Raw genomic sequence first — 26,888 nt, forward strand, 5'->3', positions numbered from 1 at the left:
CGCAGTCCGATATCCCTCTCTCCCAGTCCGATATCTCTCTCTCCCAGTCCGATATCCCTCTTTCCCTGTCCGATATCCCTCTCTCTTAGTCCGATATCCCTCTCCCAGTCCGATATCCCTCTCTCCCAGTCCGATATCCCTCTCTCCCAATCCGATATCCCTCTCTCGCAGTCCGATATCCCTCTCTCCCAGTCCGATATCTCTCTCTCCCAGTCTGATATCCCTCTCTCCCAGTCCGATATCCCTCTTTCCCAGTCCGATATCCCGCCTTCCCAGTCCGATATCCCTCTCTCCCAGAGTCTGATATCCTGCTCGCCTATCCCAGTGATGGTGCTCTCTGTAAGTCGCTGTGTGTCTCAGGTTAGAAGGAGACTTCCCCATTGACTGCTCCTCCTCAGTGTCCACCTTCAGTGACCTGTCCGTCTCTGCTCCCCAGGTGGACCAGCCATCACAGTACATCCAGGGATACCGGATACTGTACAGGCCGTCACTGCTGGACAGTCGGCATGAGTCTGACTGGTCAGTCTTTGAGGTGAGGTCAGCCGCCGACCGCACTGCCGTGGTCTCGAAACTGCGGAAAGGCATGGGATATAACATCAAAGTGAGGCCTTTCTTCAATGAGTTCCAGGGTGCAGACAGTGATGTGAAATACGCTAAAACCTTGGAAGAAGGTAATACACACAAAGATTTATATTTTGTCCAGTGATTTCAACCAGTGATTTTATTTCATTTTTATGATTTCCTGCTGTTTTATTTGCTGAGTTTCTTTTTGAGTTTTACATCTTGAGCTCAGTGGTGATTTGCCCAACCTCCATGTCAGGCGATATAAAGCTCACCCCCCGACGCGGCACAGCGATTAGAGACCAGGACCCCTGCTTGTAAATCACCAGGTCCAACCTTTATCGGAATGTTCAATTCTGGGCACCACAGGGCCGCACGGTGGCACAGTGGGTTAGCCCTACTGCCTCACGGCACCGAGGTCCCAGGTTCGATCCCGGCTCTGGGTCACTGTCCGTGTGGAGTTTGCACATTCTCCCCGTGTTTGCATGGGTTTCACCCCCACGACCCAAAAGATGTGCAGGGTAGGTGGATTGGCCACGCTAAATTACCCCTTAATTAGAAAAAATTAATTGGGTACTCTAAATTTAAAAAAAAATTTAAAAAATTCTGGTCATCACACCCAGGGAAGAGTAAGGTTAGCACAGAGTAAGCAGAATTATACTGGCACATAATGAGTTAAAGGGTAGCACAATGGTTAGCATTGCTGCCTCACAGCACCAGGGTCCCGGGTTCAATTCCGGCCTCGGGTGACTGCCTGTGCGGAGTCTGCACGTTCTCCCCCTGTGTGCGTGGGTTTCCTCCGGGTGCTCCGGTTTCCTCCCACAGTCCAAAGACGCGCAGGTTAGGTGGGTTGGCCATGAAAAGTTGCCCCTTAGTGCCCAAAAGGTTAGGTGGGGGTTACAGGGGAGTGGGCCTGGGTAGGGTGCTGTTTCAGAGGGTCGGTGCAGACCCGATGGGCAGAATGGCCTCCTTCTGCACTGCAGGGATTCTCTGGTTCTAAATCAGGTGGAAAAGGTGAATAAAGCTGAGATGGAGAGATTCTCAATCAGTTTGGGAATCAAGGGTCACTGGGAAAGGGCAGGAAGGCGGATGGGAGGAATGTCGGATGAGCCACGTTCCTGTTGAATGGTGGAGTGTGCTCGCGGGTCCGAAATGCCCCCTCCTGGTCCCGTGTTCCTGTTTCTAACTTCACTCAATCCCATTGCCATCAGATGCTCACGTGTCTTCTCCAGCAGGGAGGCAGTGGATAGAGCGTGCGGGAGTTAACAACCGTTTTAAAATGAGGGACAATTAGATTTGTCTCAATGATCTTAAGTGTACGACGCATGACAGGTAACAAAGGCTTTGAACCCGTTTCTGAACATTAACATTGCCTCTCATTTAATCTTCAGCGCCCAGCGCCCCCCCACAAAGCGTCACAGTAAAACTGAATGCTGCAAACGGCACTGGCATCGTGGTGACTTGGCTTCCACCGCCTGAGGACTCTCTAAACGGTGATCTCCAGGAGTATAAGGTAAGGTCACCCCCCCCCCCCCTCCCCCCCCGAGATCTGGCGCCCCCCAGGAGCAGGAATAGGCCATTCGGCCCCTTGAGCCTTCAACAGAATCATGGCCTTGGGTCACTGTCTGTGTTGAGTCTGCACCTTCTCCCCGTGTGTGGGTGGGTTTCCTCCGGGTGCTCCGGTTTCCTCCCACAGTCCAAAGACGTGCAGGGTAGATGGACTGGCCATGATAAATTGCCCCTTAGTGTCTAAAAAGGTAAATAATAATAATTTTAATAATCTTTATTGCCACAAGTAGGCTTACATTAACACTGCAATGAAGTTACTGTGAAAATCCCCTAGTCGCCACATCCCGGCGCCTGTTCGGGTACACTGAGGGAGAATTCAGAATGTCCAAATTACCTAACAGCACATCTTTCAGGACCTGTGGGAGGAAACTGGAGCACCCGGAGGAAACCCACGCAGACACGGGGAGAACGTGCAGACTCCACACAGACAGTGACCCAAGCCGGGAATCGAACCCGGGGCCCTGGCGCTGTGAAGCAGCAGTGCTAACCTCAGCTCCCTGTTCCGGCATGGATCCCATGGCCCTTGACCCCCTTTGTCAATCTAAAACCTGCCTCAACCCAGCTTTGAATGTGTTCAATGTCGCAGCTTCGGGTGCTGGTTTGGGAAGGAGGATGGCAAAGACTAAGGGAGGGAATTCTTGCTCGTCTCTGTCAGCACGCCCTTTTTAAACTGCACCCCCCTCATTCTAGACTCTTTCCCCCCCCCTCCCAAACGAGAGGAAACATCTCCTCAGCATCCACCCGTCAACCCCTCAACAGCCCCGGCCCCGGCCTCTTGAACATCCGCCATTTCGATCGCTCCACCACCGGCAGCTGTCGCTTCAGCTGTCTGGGACCCAAGTTCTGGAATCCCTCCCGAAACCCCCCTGACACTCGACCTCTCTCTCGCCACCTTTCAGACTCTCGCTGAAAACCCAACCTCACAGTCAACAGCCTTGAAGTGGCTGTCCACGATTTGAGCGGGTGAAGGGTGAGCCTGTGGCTCCTGGGCTGAGCACCTTTAACACAGGCAGGCCCTCTTTATTTATCTCAAGTGGACGGCGCAGCTGTTAAAATACTGGCCGCGCGCGGAGAGCTGAGGAGGAGGTGGCGAAGCGCCCGGCAACACCGCTTGCGGACTTGTCCTTTTTCCGCCAGCCTGCCTTCCTGCTTGTCGGTCCAGCCTGACCGAAGCCCTGCCCTGCCCCGGGGAACCTCGGCTTCCTCGCCTCGGGTCTGCAAACAGACTGAGAGCGTCGCCTTGCGAGGCTGGCTTTGCCGTCGGTGGAGATCTGGCCCCACCTGCTGGCCGAGGCGGCCATTGCAGCTCTTCCCTGATGGGCCTTCAATGGCCCCGATTCTGCAGCCGCCTCGGCACTGCCATCGGTTCCCGACAGATCTCGGGCTCAGATTTGTGAGCTGGCGACCGGCTAAAGCTTTCACGATGATATGACTGTGCTGCTCCTGCATTTAACCCCTTGCTGTTCAGTCATCACATGTGGAGAAATCCGAGGAGGTAGAGTTTAAAATTCAGCAGCACGGCTATTGGACTCAGGACCGATGGCCCGGGCTCGCCTGGGATGCAGTGGGGGTTAAGGGCCGTTGCGAATGGGTCAGGGTTCCTGGTCGAGGCATTCCGAACTCTGAGGACCAATGATCGGAGCAGGGAGGGAGAAGCTGTTTCCATGGCCAGATGGTCAGTGACCGGAGTCTGCTCCGAACAAGAATCGGACGGACTTGGAGCGCTAACTCTGTTTCCCTCACCGCAGACGCTGCCCGACCTGCTGAGCCGATCCAGCGTCCCCCGTTTTTATTTCAGATTTTCAGCGTCTGCAATATTTTGTCTTTATATTAGAATACAGGCGACGAGGTGTAAGATAATTGGGCGACGAGGTGTGAGATAATTGGGCGACGAGGTCTGAGATAATTGGGCGACGAGGTCTGAGATAATTGGGTGGGGTTCTCCTCTCCACCAGCGACGTGTTTCTCGGCAGAGCTCTTGGGCGGCGGGATTCCTATTCACGCCGCTTGTCAATGGCATTTCTGATTGAGGACGCCCCACGTTGCCGGGAAGGCGGGGCGGGGGGGGGGGGGGGGGGGGGGGTTGCTGCCGGCCCGGATGAGAATGAGAATCCCAACCACTGGGGAATCGTACCGGCTACAAATATTTCAGATTTGAAATGGACGGCTTGTTGGACCAGGAGATCCAATAGTAACTTCCCCAAAGAAACTGACCGTGCACTGCAAGGAGGAGTCGAGCGCAAGGTTAAGGAGAAAGAATATTTTGGGAGAGGTGCAATCCTGTCAGAGAGCTGACATAGTGAGGATGGGCTGAATGGCCTCCTTTTCTGCAGTGCGGGTCATAGATTCTGCTTTCGGCCACTTGCCTGTGACCTAATGTCTGTGTGCTGGACCCAGCCAAAACCTTTAAAGGTCTTTCACCACATTCCCTCTTTGGACTGGGGGCCGCTGAAATGCCTGTCTGGACCACTGCACCCGTCAGAAGGTGGGGAAGGACAGATTTAAACATCGGCCGGGATATTCAGGATGGCGGAGCTCGGCACAGCCGAGAGTTGGCACGGAGAACAACCCGACGGACTCACAGCAACCGGGATTCCATTTTACACCCTGTTAATTAGCCTCTTAAAGGACGTGGATTGGGGCGAGAGAGGTCTCTCTGTCCAAGACGCTGCCTGTCCCAGCGTAATATCACTGCCAGGCTGGAGGGTCAGTACTGAGGGAGTGCCGCACTGTCAGAGGGTCAGTACTGAGGGAGTGCTGCACTGTCAGAGGGTCAGTACTGAGGGAGTGCTGCACTGTCAGAGGGTCAGTACTGAGGGAGTGCTGCACTGTCAGAGGGTCAGTACTGAGGGAGCGCTGCACTGTCAGAGGGTCAGTACTGAGGGAGTGACGCACTGTCAGAGGGTCAGTACTGAGGGAATGCTGCACTGTCAGAGGGTCAGTACTGAGGGAGTGCTGCACTGTCAGAGGGTCAGTACTGAGGGAATGCTGCACTTTCAGAGGGTCAGTACTGAGGGAGTGCTGCACTGTCAGAGGGTCAGTACTGAGGGAGAGCCGCACTGTCAGAGGGTCAGTACTGAGGGAGTGCTGCACTGTCAGAGGGTCCGTACTGAGGGAGTGCTGCACTGTCAGAGGGTCAGTACTGAGGGTGTGCTGCACTGTCAGAAGGTCATAGAATTATCATAGATTATCATAGAATTTACAGTGCAGAAGGAGGCCATTCGGCCCATCGAGTCTGCACTGGCTCTTGGAAAGAGCACCCTACCCAAAGTCAACACCTCCACTCTATCCCCATAACCCAGTAACCCCACCCAACACTAAGGGCAATTTTGGACACTAAGGGCAATTTATCATGGCCAATCCACCTAACCTGCGCATCTTTGGACTGTGGGAGGAAACCGGAGCACCCGGAGGAAACCCACGCACACACGGGGAGGATGTGCAGACTCCGCACAGACAGTGACCCAAGCCGGAATCGAACCTGGGACCCTGGAGCTGTGAAGCAATTGTGCTATCCACAATGCTACCGTGCTGCCCTCAGGTCAGTACTGAGGGAGTGCTGCACTGTCAGAGGGGCAGTACTGAGGGAGCGCTGCACTGTCAGAGGGTCAGTACTGAGGGTGTGCTGCACTGTCAAGAGGTTCAGTACTGAGGGTGTGCTGCACTGTCAAGAGGTTCAGTACTGAGGGTGTGCTGCACTTTCAGACGGTCAGTACTGAGGGAGTACTGCTCTGTCAGTGGCTCAGTGCTGAGGGAATGCTGCACGGTCAGAGGATCAGTACTGAGGAAGTGCTGCACTGTCAGAGGGTCAGTACTGAGGGAGTGCTGCACTGTCAGAGGGTCAGTACTGAGGGAGTGCTGCACTGTCAGAGGGTCAGTACTGAGGGAGTGCTGCACTGTCAGAAGGTCAGTACTGAGGGCGTGCTGCATTGTTAGAGGATCACTGCTGAGGGAGTGCTGCACTGTCAGAGGGTCAATACTGAGGGAGTGCTGCACTGTGCGAGGGTCAGTACTGAGGGAGTGCTGCACTGTTAGATGGTCAGTACTGAGGGAGTGCTGCATTGTCAGAGGGTAGTACTGAAGGAGTGCTGGACTGTCAGAGGGTCAGTGCTGAGGGAGTGCTGCACTGTCAGAGGGTCAGTACTGAGGGAGTGCTGCACTGTCAGAGGGTCAGTACTGAGGGAGTGCTTTTTAAGGTGGAGTAAGATATGTCCTAGGGATTCAAAACTGCCCTGATGCCTTTTTCTGTTTCCGCCATAGATCTGGTGCCTGGGCAATGAGAGCCGTTACCATATCAACAGGACTGTAGTGGGTACAGTGCTATCTGTGATCATCGCATCCCTCACCCCTGGGGTCAAGTATCGTGTGGAGGTCGCAGCCAGCAACAGAGCAGGTCACGGCGTCAAGAGTGAAGCCCAGTACATCCAGCTGGGTGAGTGTGTGTCCAGTCCAGTCCTCCTGATAACCAGGCTGCAAATCAGGATTCCCAAAAACCAGGCTTCAATCCAGGCCTCCCGATAACCAGGCTTCAACCCAGGCCTCCCGATAACCAGGCTTCAACCCAGGCCTCCCGATAACCAGGCTGCAAATCAGGCCTCCTGATAACCAGGCTTCAACCCAGTCCACCAGATTACCAGGCTACAGTACAGGACTCACAATAGCCAGGCTTCAATCCAGGCCTCCCGATAACCAGGCTTCAATCCAGGCCTCCCGATAATCAGGCTTCAATCCAGGCCTCCCGAGAACCAGGCTACAGTACAGGCCTCACAATAGCCAGGCTTCAATCCAGGCCTCCCGATAACCAGACTTCAATCCAGGCCTTTCGATAACCAGGTTTCAATCCAAGCCTCCCGATAACCAGGCTTCAATCCAGGCCTCCCGATAACCAGGCTTCAATCCAAGCCTCCCGATAACTGGGCTTCAATCCAGGTCTCCCAATAACCAGGCTTCAATCCAGGCCTCCCCATAACCAAGCTTCAACCCAGGCCTCCCAATAACCAGGCTTCAATCCAGGCCTCCCAATTACCAGACTTCAATCCAGGCCTCCCGATAACCAGGCTTCAATCCAGGCCTCCCGATAACCAGGCTTCAATCCAGGCCTCCCGATAACCAGGCTTCAATCCAGGCCTCCCGATAACCAGGCTTCAATCCAGGCCTCCCGATAACCAGGCTCCAATCCAGTCCTCCCGATAACCAGGTTTCAATCCAGGACTCCCGATAAACAGGCTTCAAACCAGTCCTTCCAATAACCAGGCTTCAATCCAAGCCTCCCGATAAACAGGCTTCAAACCAGGCCTCCTGATAACCAGGCTTCAATCCAGGCCTCCCGATAAGCAGTCTATAGTCCAGGCCTCACGATAACCAGGCTGCAATCCAGGCCTCACAATAACCAGGCTTCAATTCAGGCCTCCCGATAACCAGGCTTCAATCCAGGCCTCACGACAACCAAGCTCCTGTCCAGGTCTCACAATAACCAGGCTTCAGTCCAGGCCTCCCAATAACCAGGCTGCAGGCCAGGCCTCCCGATAACCTGACTACAGCCCTTGCCTCCCAATAAACAGCCTTCAAACCAGGCCTCCCGATAACCAGGCTTCAATCCAGGCCTCCCGATAACCAGTCTACAGTCCAGGCCTCACGATAACCAGGCTGCAATCCAGGCCTCACAATAACCAGGCTGCAATCTAGGCCACCCAATAACCAGGCTTCAATCCAGGCCTCCCAATAACCAGGCTTCAATCCAGGACTCACGATAACCAGGCTTCAATCCAGGACTCATGATAACCAGGCTTCAATCCAGGCCTCCCGATAACCAGGCTTCAATCCAGGCCTCCCGATAACCAGGCTTAAATCCAGGCCTCACGATAACCAAGCTCCTGTCCAGGTCTCACGATAACCAGGCTTCAATCCAGGCCTCACAATAACCAGGCTTCAGTCCAGGCCTCCCGATAACCAGGCTCCTGTCCAGGCCTCACGATAACCAGGCTACAGTCCAGGCCTCACGATAGCCAAACTACCGTCCAGGCCTCCCGATAACCAGACTACAGCCCTTGCCTCCCGATAACCAGGCTTCAATCCAGGCTTCCCAATAAACAGGCTTCAAACCAGGCCTCCCAATAACCAGGCTTCAATCCAGGCCTCCCGATAAACAGGCTTCAAACCAGGCCTCCCGATAACCAGGCTTCAATCCAGGTGTCCCGATAACCAGTCTACAGTCCAGGCCTCACGATATCCAGGCCTCACAATAACCAGGCTTCAATCCAGGCCTCCCGATACCCAGGCTTCAATCCAGGCCTCACGATAACCAAGCTCCTGTCCAGTTCTCACAATAACCAGGCTTCAGTCCAGGCCTCCCGATAACCAGTCTACAGTCCAGGCCTCACGATAACCAGGCTGCAATCCAGGCCTCACAATAACCAGGCTGCAATCTAGGTATCCCAATAACCAGCCTTCAATCCAGGCCTCCCAATAACCAGTCTTCATCCAGGACTCACGATAACCAGGCTTCAAACCAGGACACACGATAACCAGGCTTCAATCCAGGCCTCCCGATAACCAGGCTTCAATCCAGGCCTCCCGATAACCAGGCTTCAATCCAGGCCTCCCAATAACCAGTCTACAGTCCAGGCCTCACGATAACCAGGCTTCAATCCAGGCCTCACGATAACCAGGCTTCAATCCAGACCTCACGATAAACAGGCTTCAAACCAGGCCTCCCGATAACCAGGCTTCAATCCAGGCCTCCCGATAACCAGTCTACAGTCCAGGCCTCACGATAACCAGCCTGCAATCCAGGCCTCACAATAACCAGGCTGCAATCTAGGCCTCCCAATAACCAGGATTCAATCCATACCTCCCAATAACCAGGCTTCAATACAGGACTCACGATAACCAGACTTCAATCCAGGCCTCCCGATAACCAGGCTTCAATCCAGGCCTCCTGATAACCAGGCTTCAATCCAGGCCTCACGATAACCAAGCTCCTGTCCAGGTCTCACGATAACCAGGCTCCTGTCCAGGCCTCACGATAACCAGGCTACAGTCCAGGCCTCACGATAACCAAACTACAGTCCAGGCCTCCCGATAACCAGACTACAGCCCTTGCCTCCCGATAACCAGGCTTCAATCCAGGCCTCCCAATAAACAGGCTTCAAACCAGGCCTCCCGATAACCAGGCTTCAATCCAGGCCTCCCGATAACCAGTCTACAGTCCAGGCCTCACGATAACCAGGCTGCAATCCAGGCCTCACAATAACCAGGCTTCAATCCAGGCCTCCCGATCACCAGGCTTCAATACAGGCCTCACGATAACCAAGCTCCTGTCCAGGTCTCACAATAACCAGGCTTCAGTCCAGGCCTCCCGATAACCAGGCTGCAGTCCAGGCCTCCCGATAACCAGACTACAGCCCTTGCCTCCCAATAACCAGCCTTCAATTCAGGCCTCCCGATAAACAGGCTTCAAAACAGGCCTCCCGATAACCAGGCTTCAATCCAGGCCTCCCGTTAACCAGTCTACAGTCCAGGCCTCACGATAACCAGGCTGTAATCCAGGCCTCACAATAACCAGGCTTCAATCCAGGACTCACGATAACAAGGCTTCAATCCAGGCCTCCCGATAACCAGGCTTCAATCCAGGCCTCACGTTAACCAGGCTTCAGTCCAGGCCTCCCGATAACCAGGCTCCAGTCCAGGCCTCACGATAGCCAAACTACAGTCCAGGCCTCCCGATAACCAGACTACAGCCCTTGCCTCCCGATAACCAGGCTTCTATCCAGACCTCCCAATAAACAGGCTTCAAACCAGGCCTCCCAATAACCAGGCTTCAATCCAGGCCTCCCGATAACCAGTCTACAGTCCAGGCCTCACGATAACCAGGCTGCAATCCAGGCCTCCCAATAACCAGGCTGCAATCTAGGCCTCCCAATAACCAGGCTGCAATCCAGGCCTCACGATAACCAGGCTTCAATCCAGGCCTCCCGATACCCAGGCTTCAATCCAGGCCTCCCGATAACCAGGCTTCAATCCAGGCCTCCCGATAACCAGGCTTCAGTCCAGGCCTCCCGATAACCAGGCTCCTGTCCAGGCCTCACGATAACCAGGCTACAGTCCAGCCCTCACGATAGCCAAACTACAGTCCAGGCCTCCCGATAACCAGACTACAGCCCTTGCCTCCCGATAACCAGGCTTCTATCCAGGCCTCCCAATAAACAGGCTTCAAACCAGGCCTCCCAATAACCAGGCTTCAATCCAGGCCTCCCGATAAACAGGCTTCAAACCAGGCCTCCCGATAACCATGGCTTCAATCCAGGCCTCCCGATAACCAGTCTACAGTCCAGGCCTCACGATAACCAGGCTGCAATCCAGGCCTCACACTGACCAGGCTTCAATCCAGGCCTCCCGATAACCAGGCTTCAATCCAGGCCTCACGATAACCAAGCTCCTGTCCAGTTCTCACAATAACCAGGCTTCAGTCCAGGCCTCCAGATAACCAGGCTGCAGTCCAGGCCTCCCGATAACCAGACTACAGCCCTTGCCTCCCAATAACCAGGCTTCAATTCAGGCCTCCCGATAAACAGGCTTCAAACTAGGCCTCCCGATAACCAGGCTTCAATCCAAGCCTCCCGATAACCAGTCTACAGTCCAGGCCTCACGATAACCAGGCTGCAATCCAGGCCTCCCAATAACCAGGCTGCAATCTAGGCCTCCCAATAACCAGGCTGCAATCCAGGCCTCACGATAACCAGGCTTCAATCCAGGCCTCCCGATAACCAGGCTTCAATCCAGGCCTCCCGATAACCAGGCTTCAATCCAGGCCTCCCGATAACCAGGCTTCAGTCCAGGCCTCCCGATAACCAGGCTCCTGTCCAGGCCTCACGATAACCAGGCTACAGTCCAGCCCTCACGATAGCCAAACTACCGTCCAGGCCTCCCGCTAACCAGACTACAGACCTTGCCTCCCGATAACCAGGCTTTAATCCAGGCCTCCCAATAAACAGGCTTCAAACCAGGCCTCCCAATAACCAGGCTTCAATCCAAGCCTCCCGATATAAAGGCTTCAAACCTGGCCTCCCGATAACCAGGCTTCAATCCAGGCCTCCCGATAACCAGTCTACAGTCCAGGCCTCACGATAACCAGGCTGCAATCCAGGCCTCACAATAACCAGGCTGCAATCTAGGCCTCCCAATAACCAGGCTTCAATCCAGGCCTCCCAATAACCAGGCTTCATCCAGGACTCACGATAACCAGGCTTCAATCCAGGACTCACGATAACCAGGCTTCAATCCAGGCCTCCCGATAACCAGGCTTCAATCCAGGCCTCCCGATAACCAGGCTTCAATCCAGGCCTCACGATAACCAAGCTCCTGTCCAGGTCTCACGGTAACCAGGCTCCTGTCCAGGCCTCATGATAACCAGGCTACAGTCCAGGCCTCACAATAACCAGGCTTCAGTCCAGGCCTCCCGAAAACCAGGCTGCAGTCCAGGCCTCACGATAACCAGGCTTCAATCCAGGCCTCACGATAACCAAGCTCCTGCCCAGTTCTCACAATAACCAGGCTTCAGTCCAGGCCTCCCGATAACCAGGCTGCAGTCCAGGCCTCCCGATAACCAGACTACAGCCCTTGCCTCCCAATAACCAGGCTTCAATTCAGGCCTCCCGATAAACAGGCTTCAAACCAGGCCTCCCGATAACCAGGCTTCAATCCAGGCCTCCCGATAACCAGTCTGCAGTCCAGGCCTCACGATAACCAGGCTGCAATCCAGGCCTCACAATAACCAGGCTGCAATCTAGGCCTCCCAATAACCAGGCTTCAATCCAGGCCTCCCAATAACCAGGCTTCATCCAGGACTCACGATAACCAGGCTTCAATCCAGGACTCACGATAACCAGGCTTCAATCCAGGCCTCCCGATAACCAGGCTTCAATCCAGGCCTCCCGATAACCAGGCTTCAATCCAGGCCTCACGATAACCAAGCTCCTGTCCAGGTCTTACGATAACCAGACTCCTGTCCAGGCCTCATGATAACCAGGCTACAGTCCAGGCCTCACAATAACCAGGCTTCAGTCCAGGCCTCCTGAAAACCAGGCTGCAGTCCAGGCCTCACGATAACCAAACTACAGTCCAGGCCTCCCGATAACCAGACTACAGCCCTTGCCTCCCGATAACCAGGCTACAGTCCAGGCCTCCCAATAACCAGGCTACAGTACAGGCCTCACAATAACCAGGCTAGAGTCCAGGCCTCCCGATAACCAGACTACAGCCCTTGCCTCCCGGTAACCAGGCTTCAATCCAAACCTCCCGATAACCAGGCTTCAATCCAGGCCTCCCAATAACCAGGCTGTAATTCAGGCCTCCCGATAACCAGGCTACAGTCCAGGCCTCCCGATAACCAGGCTACAGTCCAGGCCTCAGGATAAACATTCTTCAGTCCAGGCCTCACGATAACCAGGCTTCAATCCAAGCCTCACGATAGCCAGGCTCCTGTCCAGGCCTCCCGATAACCAGGCTCCTGTCCAGGCCTCACGATAACCAGGCTCCTGTCCAGGCCTCACGATAACCAGGCTCCTGTCCAGGCTTCACGATAACCAGGCTCCTGTCCAGGCCTCACGATAACCAGGCTCCTGTCCAGGCCTCACGATAACCAGGCTATAGTACAGGCCTCACGATAACCAGGCTCCTGTCCAGGCCTCACGATAACTAGGCTCCATCCAGGCTTCACGATAACCAGGCTCCTGTCCTGGCCTCACGAATACCAGGCTACAGTCCAGGTCGCTTTGCTTCCTATCTCTTGGTCTCTCCCTCTGACTCTCTCTGCCTCCCTGTCTCATTTTCACCCAACTCTCTCTCTCCCTCTGCCTCTGTCCCTCTTCTTCTTCCTGTGACTTCTCCACTGCCTTTCTCTGTGCTTTGTCACCCTCCATTTCTCTGTCTCTCTATGCCCCTTACTCTCTCTGTCTCGCTCTCTCTCTCCACCTGTTGCTCTCCCTGTCTCTCTTTGTTTCTCTCTCTGACTCTCTATCTTTGTTCGGGTCTCTGAACTCTGTCAGTCTCATTCTTCTTTGTCTCTCTCTACCTCTCTATCCCCCTGACTATTTTTCTTGACCCCTCTCAGTCTCTCTCCGTCTCTCTCTCAGCTCCCACACTCCATGTTGTTCATTCCAGTCTTTCCCTCTGTTCCCCTCAGTTTCTCACTGCAGTCCCCTCCGGTCCCCCAATGTCCAGTACCTGCCGTGTGGTACCGTGTTACCGTAGGATCCTAGTGGCCAGTGCCTGCAACTGCACCGTGACACTGGAAAATCAGATTGTGGAGAAAATGACACTGCTGCTCTCTGAGGAGTATGGCGGCCTCCTCTGAACAATCTGTTCTACTTCATTGCAGATTCCTTTGGGAGACTAAGCCCTGACCAGGTCAGCCTATCGGAGCAGATTTCCGATGTAGTCAAACAACCAGCCTTCATCGCAGGTATCGGAGCAGCCTGTTGGATCATCCTGATGGTCTTCAGTATCTGGCTGTACCGACACAGGAAGAAACGCAGCGGTTTAACCAGCAGCTACGCCGGGATGAGAAAAGGTGATTTCATCTCCTGAATTTAGTTACTTGTAGAGGGAGCTTTACCCTGTATCTAAATCTGTCCTGGGAGTGTTTGATGGAGACAGTGTCGACGGAGCTTTACTCTGTATCTAACCCCGTGCTGTACCTGTCCTGGGAGTGGTCGATGGGGACAGTGTAGAGGGAGCTTTACTCTGTATCTAACCCCGTGCTGTACCTGTCCTGGGAGTGTTTGATGGGGACAGTGTAGAGAGAGCTTTACTCTGTATCTAACCCCGTGCTGTACCTGTCCTGGGAGTGTTTGATGGGGACAGTGTAGAGGGAGCTTTACTCTGTATCTAACCCCGTGCTGTACCTGTCCTGGGAGTGTTTGATGGGGACAGTGTAGAGGGAGCTTTACTCTGTATCTAACCCTGTGCTGTACCTGTCCTGGGAGTGTTTGATGGGAACAGTGTAGAGGGAGCTTTACTCTGTATCTAACCCTGTGCTGTACCTGTCCTGGGAGTGTTTGATGGAGACAGTGCAGAGGGAGCTTTACTCTGTATCTAACCCCGTGCTGTACCTGTCCTGGGAGTGTTTGATGGGGACAGTGTAGAGGGAGCTTTACTCTGTAGTTAACCCCGTGCTGTACCTGTCCTGGGAGTGTTTGATGGGGACAGTGTAGAGGGAGCTTTCCTCTGTATCTAACCCCGTGCTGTACATGTCCTGGGAGTGTTTGATGGGGACAGTGTAGAGGGAGCTTTACTCTGTATCTAACCCCGTGCTGTACCTGTCCTGGGAGTGTTTGATGGGGACAGTGTAGAGGGAGCTTTACTCTGTATCTAACCCCGTGCTGTATCTGTCCTGGGAGTGTTTGATGGGGACAGTGTCGAGGGAGCTTTACTCTGTATCTAACCCCGTGCTGTACCTGTCCTGGGAGTGTTTGATGGGAACAGTGTAGAGGGAGCTTTCCTCTGTATCTAACCCTGTGCTGGGAGTGTTTGTTGGAGACAGTGTAGAGGGCGTTTTAAGGGCAGTACGGTAGCGCAGAGGGTTAGTGCTGCTGTCTCACGGCGCTGAGGTCCGAGGTTCGATCCCAGCTCTGGGTCACTGTCCGTGTGGAGTTTGCACATTCCCTCCGTGTTTGCGAGGGTTTCTCCCCCCCAACCCAAAGATGTGCAGGGTAGGTGGATTGGCCATGCTAAATTGCCCCTTAATTGGAAAAAATTAATTGGGTACTCTAAATATATTTTTAAAAACAGCGTAGAGGGAGCTTTACTCTGTATCTAACACTGTGCGTAATTCACTTCCACCACACACCCCTATTCATCCCATATCCCCAATACGTCCCATTCCACCCACTCTCCCCAAGACCCCACATTCAGCACTCTCCCCACATCCCCACACACCACCCTATTCACCCCAAGCCCACTGATGCCCTTGTGTTTCCAACAATCACCGCCCCTCCGACCACCCACGAGCCCCCTCCTCCCTCCACCAGTCCCCTCGCATATCCACTCTGCCTGCACCCCTCTTGAGATGGGGCCCACATTCCATTATTTTTTCGGACCATTTCTCGTACCGATCTTGCAGTTTGTGGGTGGTTTCCGGGCTTGCGTTCCGGAATCCCCCGGCTGCTTCACTATTCCTACTTCAAAAATGTTCTGATCTGAGTTTCTTGGCTGCAAAGTGGATGTCCTTACACTGTCCCCACATTGAACTCCGTCTGCAGATGTCTTACCCGCCCTGACACTGTCCTGTTCGCTGCTAAACCATTCGCTGTGCGGTCTAGCTTGGAGTTGGCAGCAGACTTTGACGTACATCTCTCAGTTTCTTCGTCAGGATCATTTAAACAGTGCCAAGTATGAGTCTAGCAAACATGCCCAGGCAAACCTTCACCTCAATTTGTTTCTTTCCAACTCTGTTTGATTTTCTCCGGGTTTCGGTTAGTGCTTTTTAATCTGTATATTCCTGCTTGACAGAAAAGTTTCAAATCTCTGCCCCACACCCAGTTCAGTTCCCACACCCTGAATGCTGTGCCTCACTTACACCATCGTTGTCTGTATATTTGATTCTGATTCTTGAATTTATTTGTTAATTGTATATTTACCCCAGACCTTTCAGATTGTTTTCATTTCCCAGCTCTCTGTCCCTCCCTGATTTGAACGACCCTTTGGGCCCCAGGTTGTTCGTTTTAAATTGTTCATCAAGCTCTTCTTCCGCTGTCATCCCTTTCTGGAGGAGCAGCTCCCACATTTACCACAACTGACACCAGTGCTCCAACGAATGGAACCTTCTCCTCAGTGCCAGACATTTGGCGCACATCGACTGCCTTCACCTTCCAACCCTATCCTGTTGTCTCAAATGTGTGTCTGTACATGTGTGCGAGTGTGTATGTGGGTGGGTTGTAGGTGTGTACATATGTTATGAGTGTAGTTGTGCGTATTTCTATGTGTGTGTCCATCAAAGATCATGGGCGGGAGTCTCTTTCAGCCGATGGCAAAATTGAGAAGCGCGATTGGGCGGAGAACAGCTTCCGACACCAAAGTCGCAGCAGGCCCTAATTTGACGCCAAATCGCGATTCTCCATCACCTCGAAAACGGCGTCGATACATTTCACACCGCATGTACGGTAGGCACCGTTTGCATATCATTAGCGGGCCCGGCCTGGTATTCTCCGGAACCTCCGCCATGCTCCGCCTCCGATGGGCCGAGTTCCCGACAGCGCGCTTCACTTGTGCTTTTAAAAATCGTGAAACCGGTGTGGCGGCTGCTGAGGGAGAGAGGGGGGGGGTACGGAAAGTGTCCAACATCGCCATTGTTGCTGGCAGTTGTGCCGTTGGCCGGGGGGCTTCTTCCAGGGCCGAGGGGAGTAGTGGGGTGTGGCCAGAGGTGGGCTGTGGGGTCGGGGTGGACGGGCAGGGAACACCATTGCCGCAGCCGGAAAGGCAGCCGTGCAGCTGCGCACCCCGCTGATGCCCATTGTGAACTTAGTGACATGGGTCGTATAGGTGTCCCCACGGCCGCCCCCCTGGCCCCAGCCGACCCATCAGCTGTATGGGCGCGCTCCAGCACACCCAGTGCCACCTTGTTGGTTGGGATGGTGTGTGTGGGGAGTGTAATGTGTATGTGCGGCTGCAGCTTGTCAGCCTCCCGAGTGACAACTACCAACCCGGAGAATCCCGCACCGTTTCTCGTTGGAATTGCTCTACGTGGCGCCGGTGCGAGCCCCTCAACGGCAGCGGCATCGGTCCAGGGGCACCGCCGGTTTGTCTGTTGTAATAGTCCACGGATTCTGGCGTCAACACTTACTCACAGACATCCCGCCAACCCCGGTTTCCGGCGCGGCACGCCCCCGCAGGCAGCGGGATTCTTCGTTCCCACAACCGGCCGATGGGGTTTCCCATTGTGGCCACTTCCACGTCATCGGGAAAGTCGCGGAAATGGGTGCGCTGCCGGTGAAACGGATGATCCTGCCGACGGAGATTCCCGCAGCATAAGTGTGTGCGGGTGTGTCTGAGTGTATATGTGTATGCGGGTGCATGTTTGAGAGTGTGTGTGCATTTATATGTATGTATGTGCATATATGTATATCTAGATGTGTCTATATGCTATAAATAAATTTCTGTATGTACATGTTCTTGGGTGCGTTTATGTTCATATATGCATGTGTGTGAATATGTGTGTGTGTTAAATGTGTGTATATGTGCATCTGAGTGTGCAAGTATGTATATTTAAGTATTTTAGAATGCTTATATGGAATCATGGAATTTACAAAGAAACAAAGAAAATTACAGCACAGGAACAGGCCCTTCGGCCCTCCCAGCCTGCGCCGATCCAGATCCTCTATCTAAACCTGTCTTCTATTTTCCAAGGATCTACTTCCCTCTGTTCCCCGCCCGTTCATATATCTGTCTAGATGCATCTTAAATGATGCTATCGTGCCCGCCTCTACCACCTCCACTGGCAAAGCGTTCCAGGCACCCACCACCCTCTGCGTAAAAAACCTTCCACGCACATCTCCCTTAAACTTTTCCCCTCTCACCTTGAAATCGTGACCCGTTGTAATTGACACCCCCATTCTTGGAAAAAGCTTGTTGCTATCCACCCTGTCCATACCTCTTATAATTTTGTAGACTTCAATCAGGTCCCCCCTCAACCTGTGTCTTTCCAACGAAAACAATCCTAATCTACTCAACCTTTCTTCATAGCTAGCACCCTCCATACCAGGCAACATCCCGGTGAACCTCCTCTGCACCCTCTCTAAAGCATCCACATCCTTCTGGTAATGTGGCGACCAGAACTGCACGCAGTATTCCAAATGTGGCCTAACCAAAGTCCTATACAACTGTAACATGACCTGCCGACTCTTGTACTCAATACCCCGTCCGATGAAGGCAAGCATGCTGTATGCCTTCTTGACCACTCTATCGACCTGCGTTCCCACCTTCAGGGTACAATGGACCTGAACTCCCAGATCTCTCTGTACATCAATTTTCCCCAGGACTCTTCCATTGACCGTATAGTCCGCTCTTGAATTAGATCTTCCAAAATGCATCACCTCGCATTTGTCTGGATTGAACTCCATCTGCCATTTCTCTGCCCAACTCTCCAATCTATATATATTTTGCTGTATTCTCTGACAGTCCTCCTCGCTATCTGCAACTCCACCAATCTTAGTATCATCTGCAAACCTGCTAATCAGACCACCTATACCTTCGTCCAGATCATTTATGTATATCACAAACAACAGTGGTCCGAGCACGGATCCCTGTGGAACACCACTAGTCACCTTTCTCCATTTTGAGACACTCCCTTCCACCACTACTCTCTGTCTCCTGTTGACCAGCCAGTTCTTTATCCATCTAGCTAGCACACCCTGAACCCCATACGACTTCACTTTTTCCGCCAACCTGCCGTGGGAAACTTTATCAAATGCCTTACTGAAGTCCATGTATGTGACATCTACAGCCCTTCCCTCATCAATTAACATTGTCACTTCCTCAAAGAATTCTATTAGGTTTGTAAGACACGACCTTCCCTGCACAAAACCATGCTGCCTATCACTGATACGTCTATTTACTTCCAAATGTGAATCGATCCTGTCCCTCAGTATCTTCTCCAACAGTTTGCCTACCACTGACGTCAAGCTCTCAGGTCTATAATTCCCTGGATTATCCCTGCTCCTTTCTTAAACAAAGGGACAACATTAGCAATTCTCCAGTCCTCTGGGACCTCACCCGTGCTCAAGGATGCTGCAAAGATATCTGTTAAGGCCCCAGCTATTTCGTCCCTCGCTTCCCTCAGTAACCTGGGATAGATCCTATCCGGACCTGGGGACTTGTCCACCTTAATGCCTTTTAGTATACCCAAAACTTCCTCCTTCCTTATGCCGACTTGACCTAGAGTATTTAAACATCCATCCCTAGCCTCAACATCCGTCATGTCCCTCTCCTTGGTGAATACCGATGTAAAGTACTCATTAAGAATCTCACCAATTCCCTCTTTTGTCTTTGAGTGGGCCAATCCTTTCTTTAGTTACCCTCTTGCTCCTTATATACGAATAAAAGGCTTTGGGATTTTCCTTAACCCTGTTAGTCAAAGATATTTCATGACCCCTTTTAGTCCTCTTTATTGCGCATTTGAGATTTGTCCTACTTTCCCGATATTCCTCCAAAGCTTCATCAGTTTTAAGTCGCCTAGATCTTATGTATGCTTCCTTTTTCATCTTAGCTAGTCTCACAATTCCACCCCTCATCCATGGTTCCCTAATCTTGCCATTTCTATCCCTCATTTTCACAGGGACATGTCTGTCCTGCACTCTAATCAACCTTTCCTTAAAAGACTCCCACATTTCAAATGTGGATTTACCCTTAAACAGCTGCTCCCAATCCACATTCCCTAGCTCCTGCCGAATTTTGTTATACTTGGCCTTTCCCGAATTAAGCACTCTTCCTTTAGGACCACTCTCGTCTTTGTCCATGAGTATTCTAAAACTTACGGAATTGTGATCACTATTCCCAAAGTAATCACTGACTGAAACTTCAACCACCTGGCCGGGATCATTCCCCAAGACCAGGTCCAGTATGGCCCCTCCCTGAGTTGGACTATTTACATACTGCTCTAAAAAACTCTCCTGGATGCTCCTTACAAATTCTGCTCCATCTACGCCTCCAACACTACATGAAATGAAAATCGCTTATTGTCACAAGTAGGCTTCAAATGAAGTTACTGTGAAAAGCCCCTAGTCGCCACATTTTGGCGCCTGTTCGGGGAGGCTGTTACATGAGTCCCATTCAATATTGGGGAAGTTAAAATCTCCCATCACGACCACCCTATTGCTCCTACAGTTTTCTATAATCTGTCTACATATTTGTACCTCTACTTCACACTCGCTTTTGGGAGGCCTGTAGTAAAGTCCCAACAATGTTACTGCACCCTTCCTATTTCTTAGCTCTACCCATATTGCCTCAGTGCTCGAATCCTCCATCGTGCCTTCCTTAATCACAGCTGTGATATCATCTCTGCCCCGTAATGCAACTCCTCCACCCCTTTTACCTCCCTCTCTATCCCTCCTGAAGCATCGATACCCTGGGATATTTAGTTGCCAGTCTTGCCCTTCGCTCAACCAAGTCTCAGTAATACCAATAACATCATATTCCCAGGTACTAATCCAAGCCCTAAATTCATCTGCCTTACCTGCTACACTTCTCGCATTGAAACAAATACACCTCAGACCACCTGTCCCTTTGCGTTCATCATCTCTTCCCTGTCTACTCTTCCCCTTAGCCACATTGAGTTTATTATCTAGTACCTTACTGGCTTTCGTTGCTGCCTCTTTACTGACCTCTAACTTCCTAATCTGGTTCCCATCCCCCTGCCACATTAGTTTAAAACCTCCCCAACAGTGTTAGCAAAAGCACCCCCCAGGACATTGGTTCCAGTCCTGCCCAGGTGGGAAGTGCAGAAGGAGGCCATTCAGCCCATCGAGTCTGCACACCCTAACAAAGCCCATGCCCCTACCCTATCCCCGTAACCCAGTAATCCCACCTAACCTTCTGGACACGAAGGGACAATTTAGCACAGCCAATCCATCTAACCTGCACATTGTTGGACTGTGGGGGAAACCGGAACACCCGGAGGAAACCCACGCACACACAGGGAGAAAGTGCAAACTCCACCCAGTCACCCGAGGGCAGTATTGAACCCAGGACCCTAGTGCTGTGAGGCTGCAGCGCTAACAGCCATGCCACCATGCCGCCCTGTATATATGTGAATGTGTGTATATTTTTGAGTTTGTATATGTGTGTGTTAGAGACTTTTAAGTCTATCTGTGTGCGCGATTCTGTGTCTTTGTGTGAGTTTGTATGTGTACATTTTTAAATTTTTGTGTGTGAGTTTGTATGTGTGTGTGTATATGTGCATGTATATGTGTTTGTGTACATGTGTGTATACATATGAGTGCATCTCCTCTCTCCCTCTCTCTCTCCCTCTCCCTCTCTCTCGCTCTCTCCCTCTCGCTCTCTCTTTCTCTCTCCCTCCCTCTCTCTTTCTCTCCCTAGGTCTCTCCCTCTCCCTCCCTTTCTCTCTTCCTCTCTCTCTCAACTTTCTCTAAAATCCTTTCGTGCAAACATCCTGTTTAATTTCTTTCCAAAATATTGTAACTGTGGTTACCTGTTGTGCCCTTTGATATATACCCTGTCAAGCATCCGAAGGGGTTCAAAGGAAAAGGAGTTGGTTCCTGAAGAATGTGGTGCAACGGTTCAGTTGGTGAGAATCCAACTGGGCCCCCGGCCCCTGAAGACAACAGGGAAACCTGAGGGATCAGATGACGTAGAGGGTAAGGGCTGGGTTCAAAGGGCAGCAATATGATATAACGGATGGTGCAGGAAGTGGAGAAGGAATGGTATTGAGTGGTATTGATGGGTGGACCTACACGGAAAGAGATGGAACGAGATCCCTGAGAGCACTGAGTTTAAGAGAGGGTGTGTCGGAGGGCTGGTACAAGTAGCAGTCGCATGGTGCAACATTTGACACACAATGTGTGGAAAGGTTGGGTTGAATGGGCCGAATGGCCTCTTTGTACTCGCACATTCTTCAGCTATTGGCAGCATCTTGACCCTCACTTAGAGATTTCACTGGTGACTTGCACCATCTCAATAATATATTGCATCAAGTTATAAAGGTAATTTTGTTGGTGCAGAACTTGAATATTTTCTGAAAAGAGGGCCAGGTTGTGGAAGGTTTTCACCTGCCACTCATCAGGACAAATGCAAGAATGACAAATTTCAAACAATGCAACAATTAGTACTGGAAGAGAAAGGGGTGCTGCTTGGTTGGCAAGTTGACTTTGATTAGCCGAAGCATTGCAATGGAGAAAGCAATAGGGGACTACAACATCTCGCAGATCCTGGGTAATTCAGAAAAAGACACAAGGCTTGAGCATATTCCTTTTGTTTGCAGAGAATTGATCATTATGTGTGAGAGTGTGTCAGTTCTAGCAAGTGTAAATGAGTCACGGTATGAGCTTGATCATCTTAAATTGTTTCTTAGTGTAGCTAAATGTGCACTCACACTGCTACAATGCAGTGGCTAGGTGAGTGGTATTTTCCACTATCAACGCCATTGAACTACAGTGTGTATGAATTTCAGTGCTAGTGTGATGCCACTAAGCCGCCAGCTAGTGGCTTTTTGAATCAAACAGCAATTTCCTTTGTTTGTTTGCATCAGGCAGAGCACAGATCGCACTCAACCAGCCCACGCTTGCAAAACCCAAGACGAAACACCTACTGTTTGGTATCACCCTACAATTGGGCAGCACCCACTGAACAATCCTGAGTGCGCCAATAGCTGCACAAACAACCAATCGACCGAGCTGGTATTGTGGCTCATTTACGCTTGCTTGAAGCAACACGCATTCATACACAGGAACCTGTCCTCTGCAAACAAAAGGTATCTGACCATTTCAACCTCCCAAGTGACTGTACACATGGGAGCATAGGTTCAAACTGGGGACAGGCAAATTGAGGACGAATCTTGTTCACTCTGAGAGGCCGGATGGGCTTCGGAGATGGGGTAGCGTTGTCAGGGAAAACAGCTGGAGTCAGCTGATGGTCATTGAATTCAGCTCTGAGGTCCTTGTACTCCTATCAGTGTATCCACTCCTTCAGGTGGCATCTCAACTCAGTGGTCCGTGAATAGCCAGACCTCGGCTTGCCTGGAATTGTTGAGTCCGCAAAGTTTGTTGCATTCTCCATAAACCGGTGCTGGCACACAAACAGATTCGGGAACAATTCGCGATTCCAGTACTTGGGAAAAGAGGACAGGGGAGGCGGAGGGACTGGAGGAGATTCAGATGTTGCGTTCAATATTCCTTTGCCATGTGTGACAGCAACTTATAAATCTACTCTTCTGGCTTCCTGCAGTCTGGTAACTTCTTCTTTGCTTCTTTCCTCCAGTCCCCTCTTTCACATTCACACCGACAGGTAAATATTCCTGATCCTTCAATATATTCCTGCATGTGCATGCTGTTAACTTGCAATTATGATTTGTCCCCTTACATTCCTGTGAACCATTTTTCCTCAGACTATGGTTGGCGTTCGAGATGGTTTAATGCACCATTACACTCCGTACTGATTGGGGCGGACAACACTATGCCTTTTTTAAATCTTTTATTTATGAAACTATTTGCGCGATCCTCAATTCATTGTCCAGCTTTAACCCTCTCTTTTCCCACCATCCTGGAGCCAAGGTGGGCAAGTGGAGCTCAGCTACCGAGGAGCCATGGTCTGATTGGATGGTGGAGGAGGCTCAAGGGGCTGAATGGTGTCCTTGTAGAATCATACAGCAGGGCGGCAGGGTGGCGCAGTGGTTAGCATTGCTGCCTCACGGCGCCGAAGAGCCGTGTTCGATCCCGGCCCCCCCCCCGGGTCCGTGTCTGCGTGGGTCTCACCCCCACAACCCAAAGCTGTGCAGGGTCGGTGGGATTGGCCACTCTAAAACTGACCCTTAATCGGAAAAAAAAAATAGAATCATGCACCTCAGAAAGTGGCCATTCCACCAGTCATTCCTGTGCTGGGTTTCTGAAATTCGTCCCACTCTCTGCTCCTTCTCCATGACTCTATTCCTGACCCTCTATTCTCCATCTTTTCAGAGCTATCGCTTCTGCTCCTTTTCGTTTGGCTCCACTACCACTCCGCACACTCTGCACTACGGTGCTGGGCATGATGGGCTGAGAGTGTGTGGGGGTGGGGATGGAAGTGGAGACCGGTGGGGGCGGAGGGGGCGGTGCAGGCTATTTACAGTGCCAAAGAAATTTGAGCAGAGTCCTTCAGGCCGGACCGGTACGCTTGCCAATTCTGACTGGAATTATCCCAAGACGTTTTACTACGTGACAGGACTGGTTTGGCTGTGACGGCTGACTGTTTGATGGACTCTCTGCTTATTTATGGACTGTGCTGATGTCGGAGGACACCGTTCCTGGCATTGACTTCACAAGCTCCTTCTTGAGCTTTGGGCGTGATTGGCCAGTCTAGCATTTGTTGCCCATCGCTAATTGCCCTTGAGAAGATGGTGGTGAGTTGCCTTCTTGAACCGCTGCAAACCATGAGGTGTAGGTACACCCACTGTGCTGTTAGGGAGGGAGTTCAGGATTTTGATCCAGCGACAGTGAAGGAACGGCCGATATATTCCCAAGTCAGCGTGGTAAGTGACTTGGAGGGGAACCTCCAGGTGGTGGGGTTCCCAGGTATCTGCTGCTCTTGTCCTTCTAGAGAACCGTGGTCATGGGTTTGGAAGGTGCTAAGGGGCCATGGTGAGTTACTGCAGTGCATCTTGTAGATGGTACACACGGCTGCCACTGTGTGTCAGTGATGGAGAGAGTGGGTGTTTAGGATGGTGGTAAGGATGCCCATCAAGCGGGCTGCTTTGTCCTGGATGGTGTCGAGCCTCTGGAGTGTTGTTAGAGCTGCACTCATCCAGGCAAGTGGAGAGTATTCCATAACACGAGGATTCCATAACACGGTATTCCATAACCGTAGGCAGCACGGTAGCATAGTGGTTAGCACAGGGTCCCAGGTTCGTTTCCCGGTTTGGGTCACTGTCCGTGCGGAGTCTGCACGTTCTCCCCATGTCTGCATGGGTTTCCTCCGGGTGCTCCGGTTTCCTCCCACAGTCCAAAGATGTGCAGGTTAGGTGGATTGGCCGTGATAAATTGCCCTTAGTGTCCAAAGAATAAGAATAATTAATAATAATAAGTTGGCTGGGATTACTGGGTTTATGGGGTCAAGTTGGAAGTGTGGGCTTAAGTGGGATGCTCTTTCCAAGGGCTAGTGCAGACTCGATGGGCCAAATGGCCTCCTTCTGCACTGTGAATTCTATGATTCTATGAACACACCTGACTTGGGCCTTGTAAATGGTGGACAGGTTTTGGGGGTTGGGGGATGAGTTACCAACTGAAGAACACTGGAAACATTTCCTGGAAGGTATTCGAAGGGACCATCCTGGGAATGAACCTTCAGGGTTTGCAGGGCTGAGGGGTTGGTGAGTGCACCTTGATTCGCCCAACACATGATGTATAACAGGACGTGTTTGTTTTTGATTACAGTGGCCTATCAGAGAGGGGGTGAAAGCGTGAGCAGCGGAGCAAGGTAAGATGAATGTTTGATTGTTTTCTGCTCAAGGGTGGGGATCCAGGGTGGGTCGGCTGGCTTCAGTCAGCCTGTCAGAGCCCACAGGAAAATCAACCCGGGATCTCAATCCGGGCACTCAATCCAGGGTCTCAGTCTGGGCACTGACCAATGGTGCCTGCTGCAATGTGTGAAGCTGTGCACGTGGATGTCTACATGTGCATGGATGTGTGCGCGTGTGCTTGTTTGTGAGTGTATAAATGCGTGTGTGACTATGGATGTATGTATGCATGTATGTGACTATGTGTGTGTGAATGTATGTGTGCCTGCATGTACATATGTGTGTCTGACTATGTGTGTATATATGTGGGCGTGACTATGTATATATGTGTGTCTGTATGAGTGTGTGACTGTGTATATCTGTGTGAAACACAGTGTATACATGTCTGTCCTATGCATTGTTTTTGTGAGTTCTCCCCTCAGTTATCTCTCAACCAGCATTAAAAGAAGATTATTTGGTTATTACACGATTTGAGGGATCTTGCTATGCAAGAATCGACTGCTGCATTTCCTACCTAACAACAGTAACTGGGCTTCCAAAATCATTCGTTGGTTGAAAAGCACCCAGGGCCTTGTTGACGTCACGGAAGGCCTTGTCGAAGTGAGCGTTCCTTCGTTACTTTCAGTTGTTCCCCCTGTTAGATGTGAGCTCGGAGCAGCATGTCGAAATGTACGGAGCACTGGCGGCAACTCAATCTCAATTCTCACCTGAAGTTTCATCCAGGCAGCAGGGCCCCCTCGACACTGATTGGAAGCTTGGACAAAGGGATACATTTTAAGCAGCATCATAAAGGAAAGAGGTGCCGAGGTTTAAGGAGAGGATCCCAGAGGTTAGGGCTCAGGCACCTGAAGACGCGGCCGTCAATGATAGAGTGACAAAAACCTGAGCGGAGATCATGGAGCGGCAGAGATTGCAGAAATGGGGGTCTGGATTCTCCAACTTTGGAACTATGTCCCCACGCCGTCGTAAAAACTGTGGCCTTTCACGGCAGAAAAACCGTTGTGAAAGGGCCACATATAACGCTGCAGGGGACTAGCAGTAAACCGTCAGGAAGCTCGCAGATACGGGTCCCCGCACTTCCGGGTCAGAGGCCACGCATGCGCATGGCGTGGCCTCCAGCAGCCGTGCCGTGCTCCATGACGGACTCAGACCGTGGAGCTGGACCTTCCAAATAGTGACCCCGATCGGCCACTCGCTCGACCCTGACCACCCGCCCAAAATTAGCCCGGTGTCGTCTAAGGACCCCACTGCCCACCGATCGGCCCGCCCCCGACCATGGCGGCCGGGGACTGTGCCCTCAGCCGCCATGCTCGTATCGCGACCGGCAGGACAATGTTCCATCAACGCCGTCGAGAATTCGGTGGGGGCGGAGAATGGTGGGGCAGGCGTCCAGCAATGGCCGCAGGTAGGGGATACGCGGCGTACCCTCCGCCTACGCCGCTTTCGGGACCCGGAGAATCGGGGAACTGGCGGCGGTCCCGATTCCAAGCACGGAAATGGATTCTCCGCCCCGGCGCCGTCCGTGACTTGGGCATCGAGCTGC

The 26,888-nt window shown here is 52.0% G+C and overlaps 1 protein-coding gene across 5 annotated transcripts in view; it reads left to right on the forward strand.

Moving 5' to 3' along the window:
* Nucleotides 1–26,888, forward strand: part of robo1 (roundabout, axon guidance receptor, homolog 1 (Drosophila)) — a 1,056,574-nt gene that overhangs the window by 979,731 nt on the left and 49,955 nt on the right. For 4 of the 5 annotated variants that reach the window (XM_072513063.1, XM_072513065.1, XM_072513062.1 and 1 more), the window contains 6 exons: nt 437–671; nt 1,953–2,074; nt 6,391–6,562; nt 13,508–13,699; nt 23,116–23,142; nt 25,263–25,305. In XM_072513063.1, coding sequence (XP_072369164.1) covers nt 437–671; nt 1,953–2,074; nt 6,391–6,562; nt 13,508–13,699; nt 23,116–23,142; nt 25,263–25,305 — 791 coding nt within the window. The remainder of the gene's footprint in view (nt 1–436; nt 672–1,952; nt 2,075–6,390; nt 6,563–13,507; nt 13,700–23,115; nt 23,143–25,262; nt 25,306–26,888) is intronic. The other variant, XM_072513064.1, reaches the window with a different exon arrangement.

This window comes from Scyliorhinus torazame, chromosome 8 (assembly GCF_047496885.1).
Source record: "Scyliorhinus torazame isolate Kashiwa2021f chromosome 8, sScyTor2.1, whole genome shotgun sequence".
In the NCBI taxonomy this organism is placed as follows: Eukaryota; Metazoa; Chordata; class Chondrichthyes; order Carcharhiniformes; family Scyliorhinidae; genus Scyliorhinus; species Scyliorhinus torazame.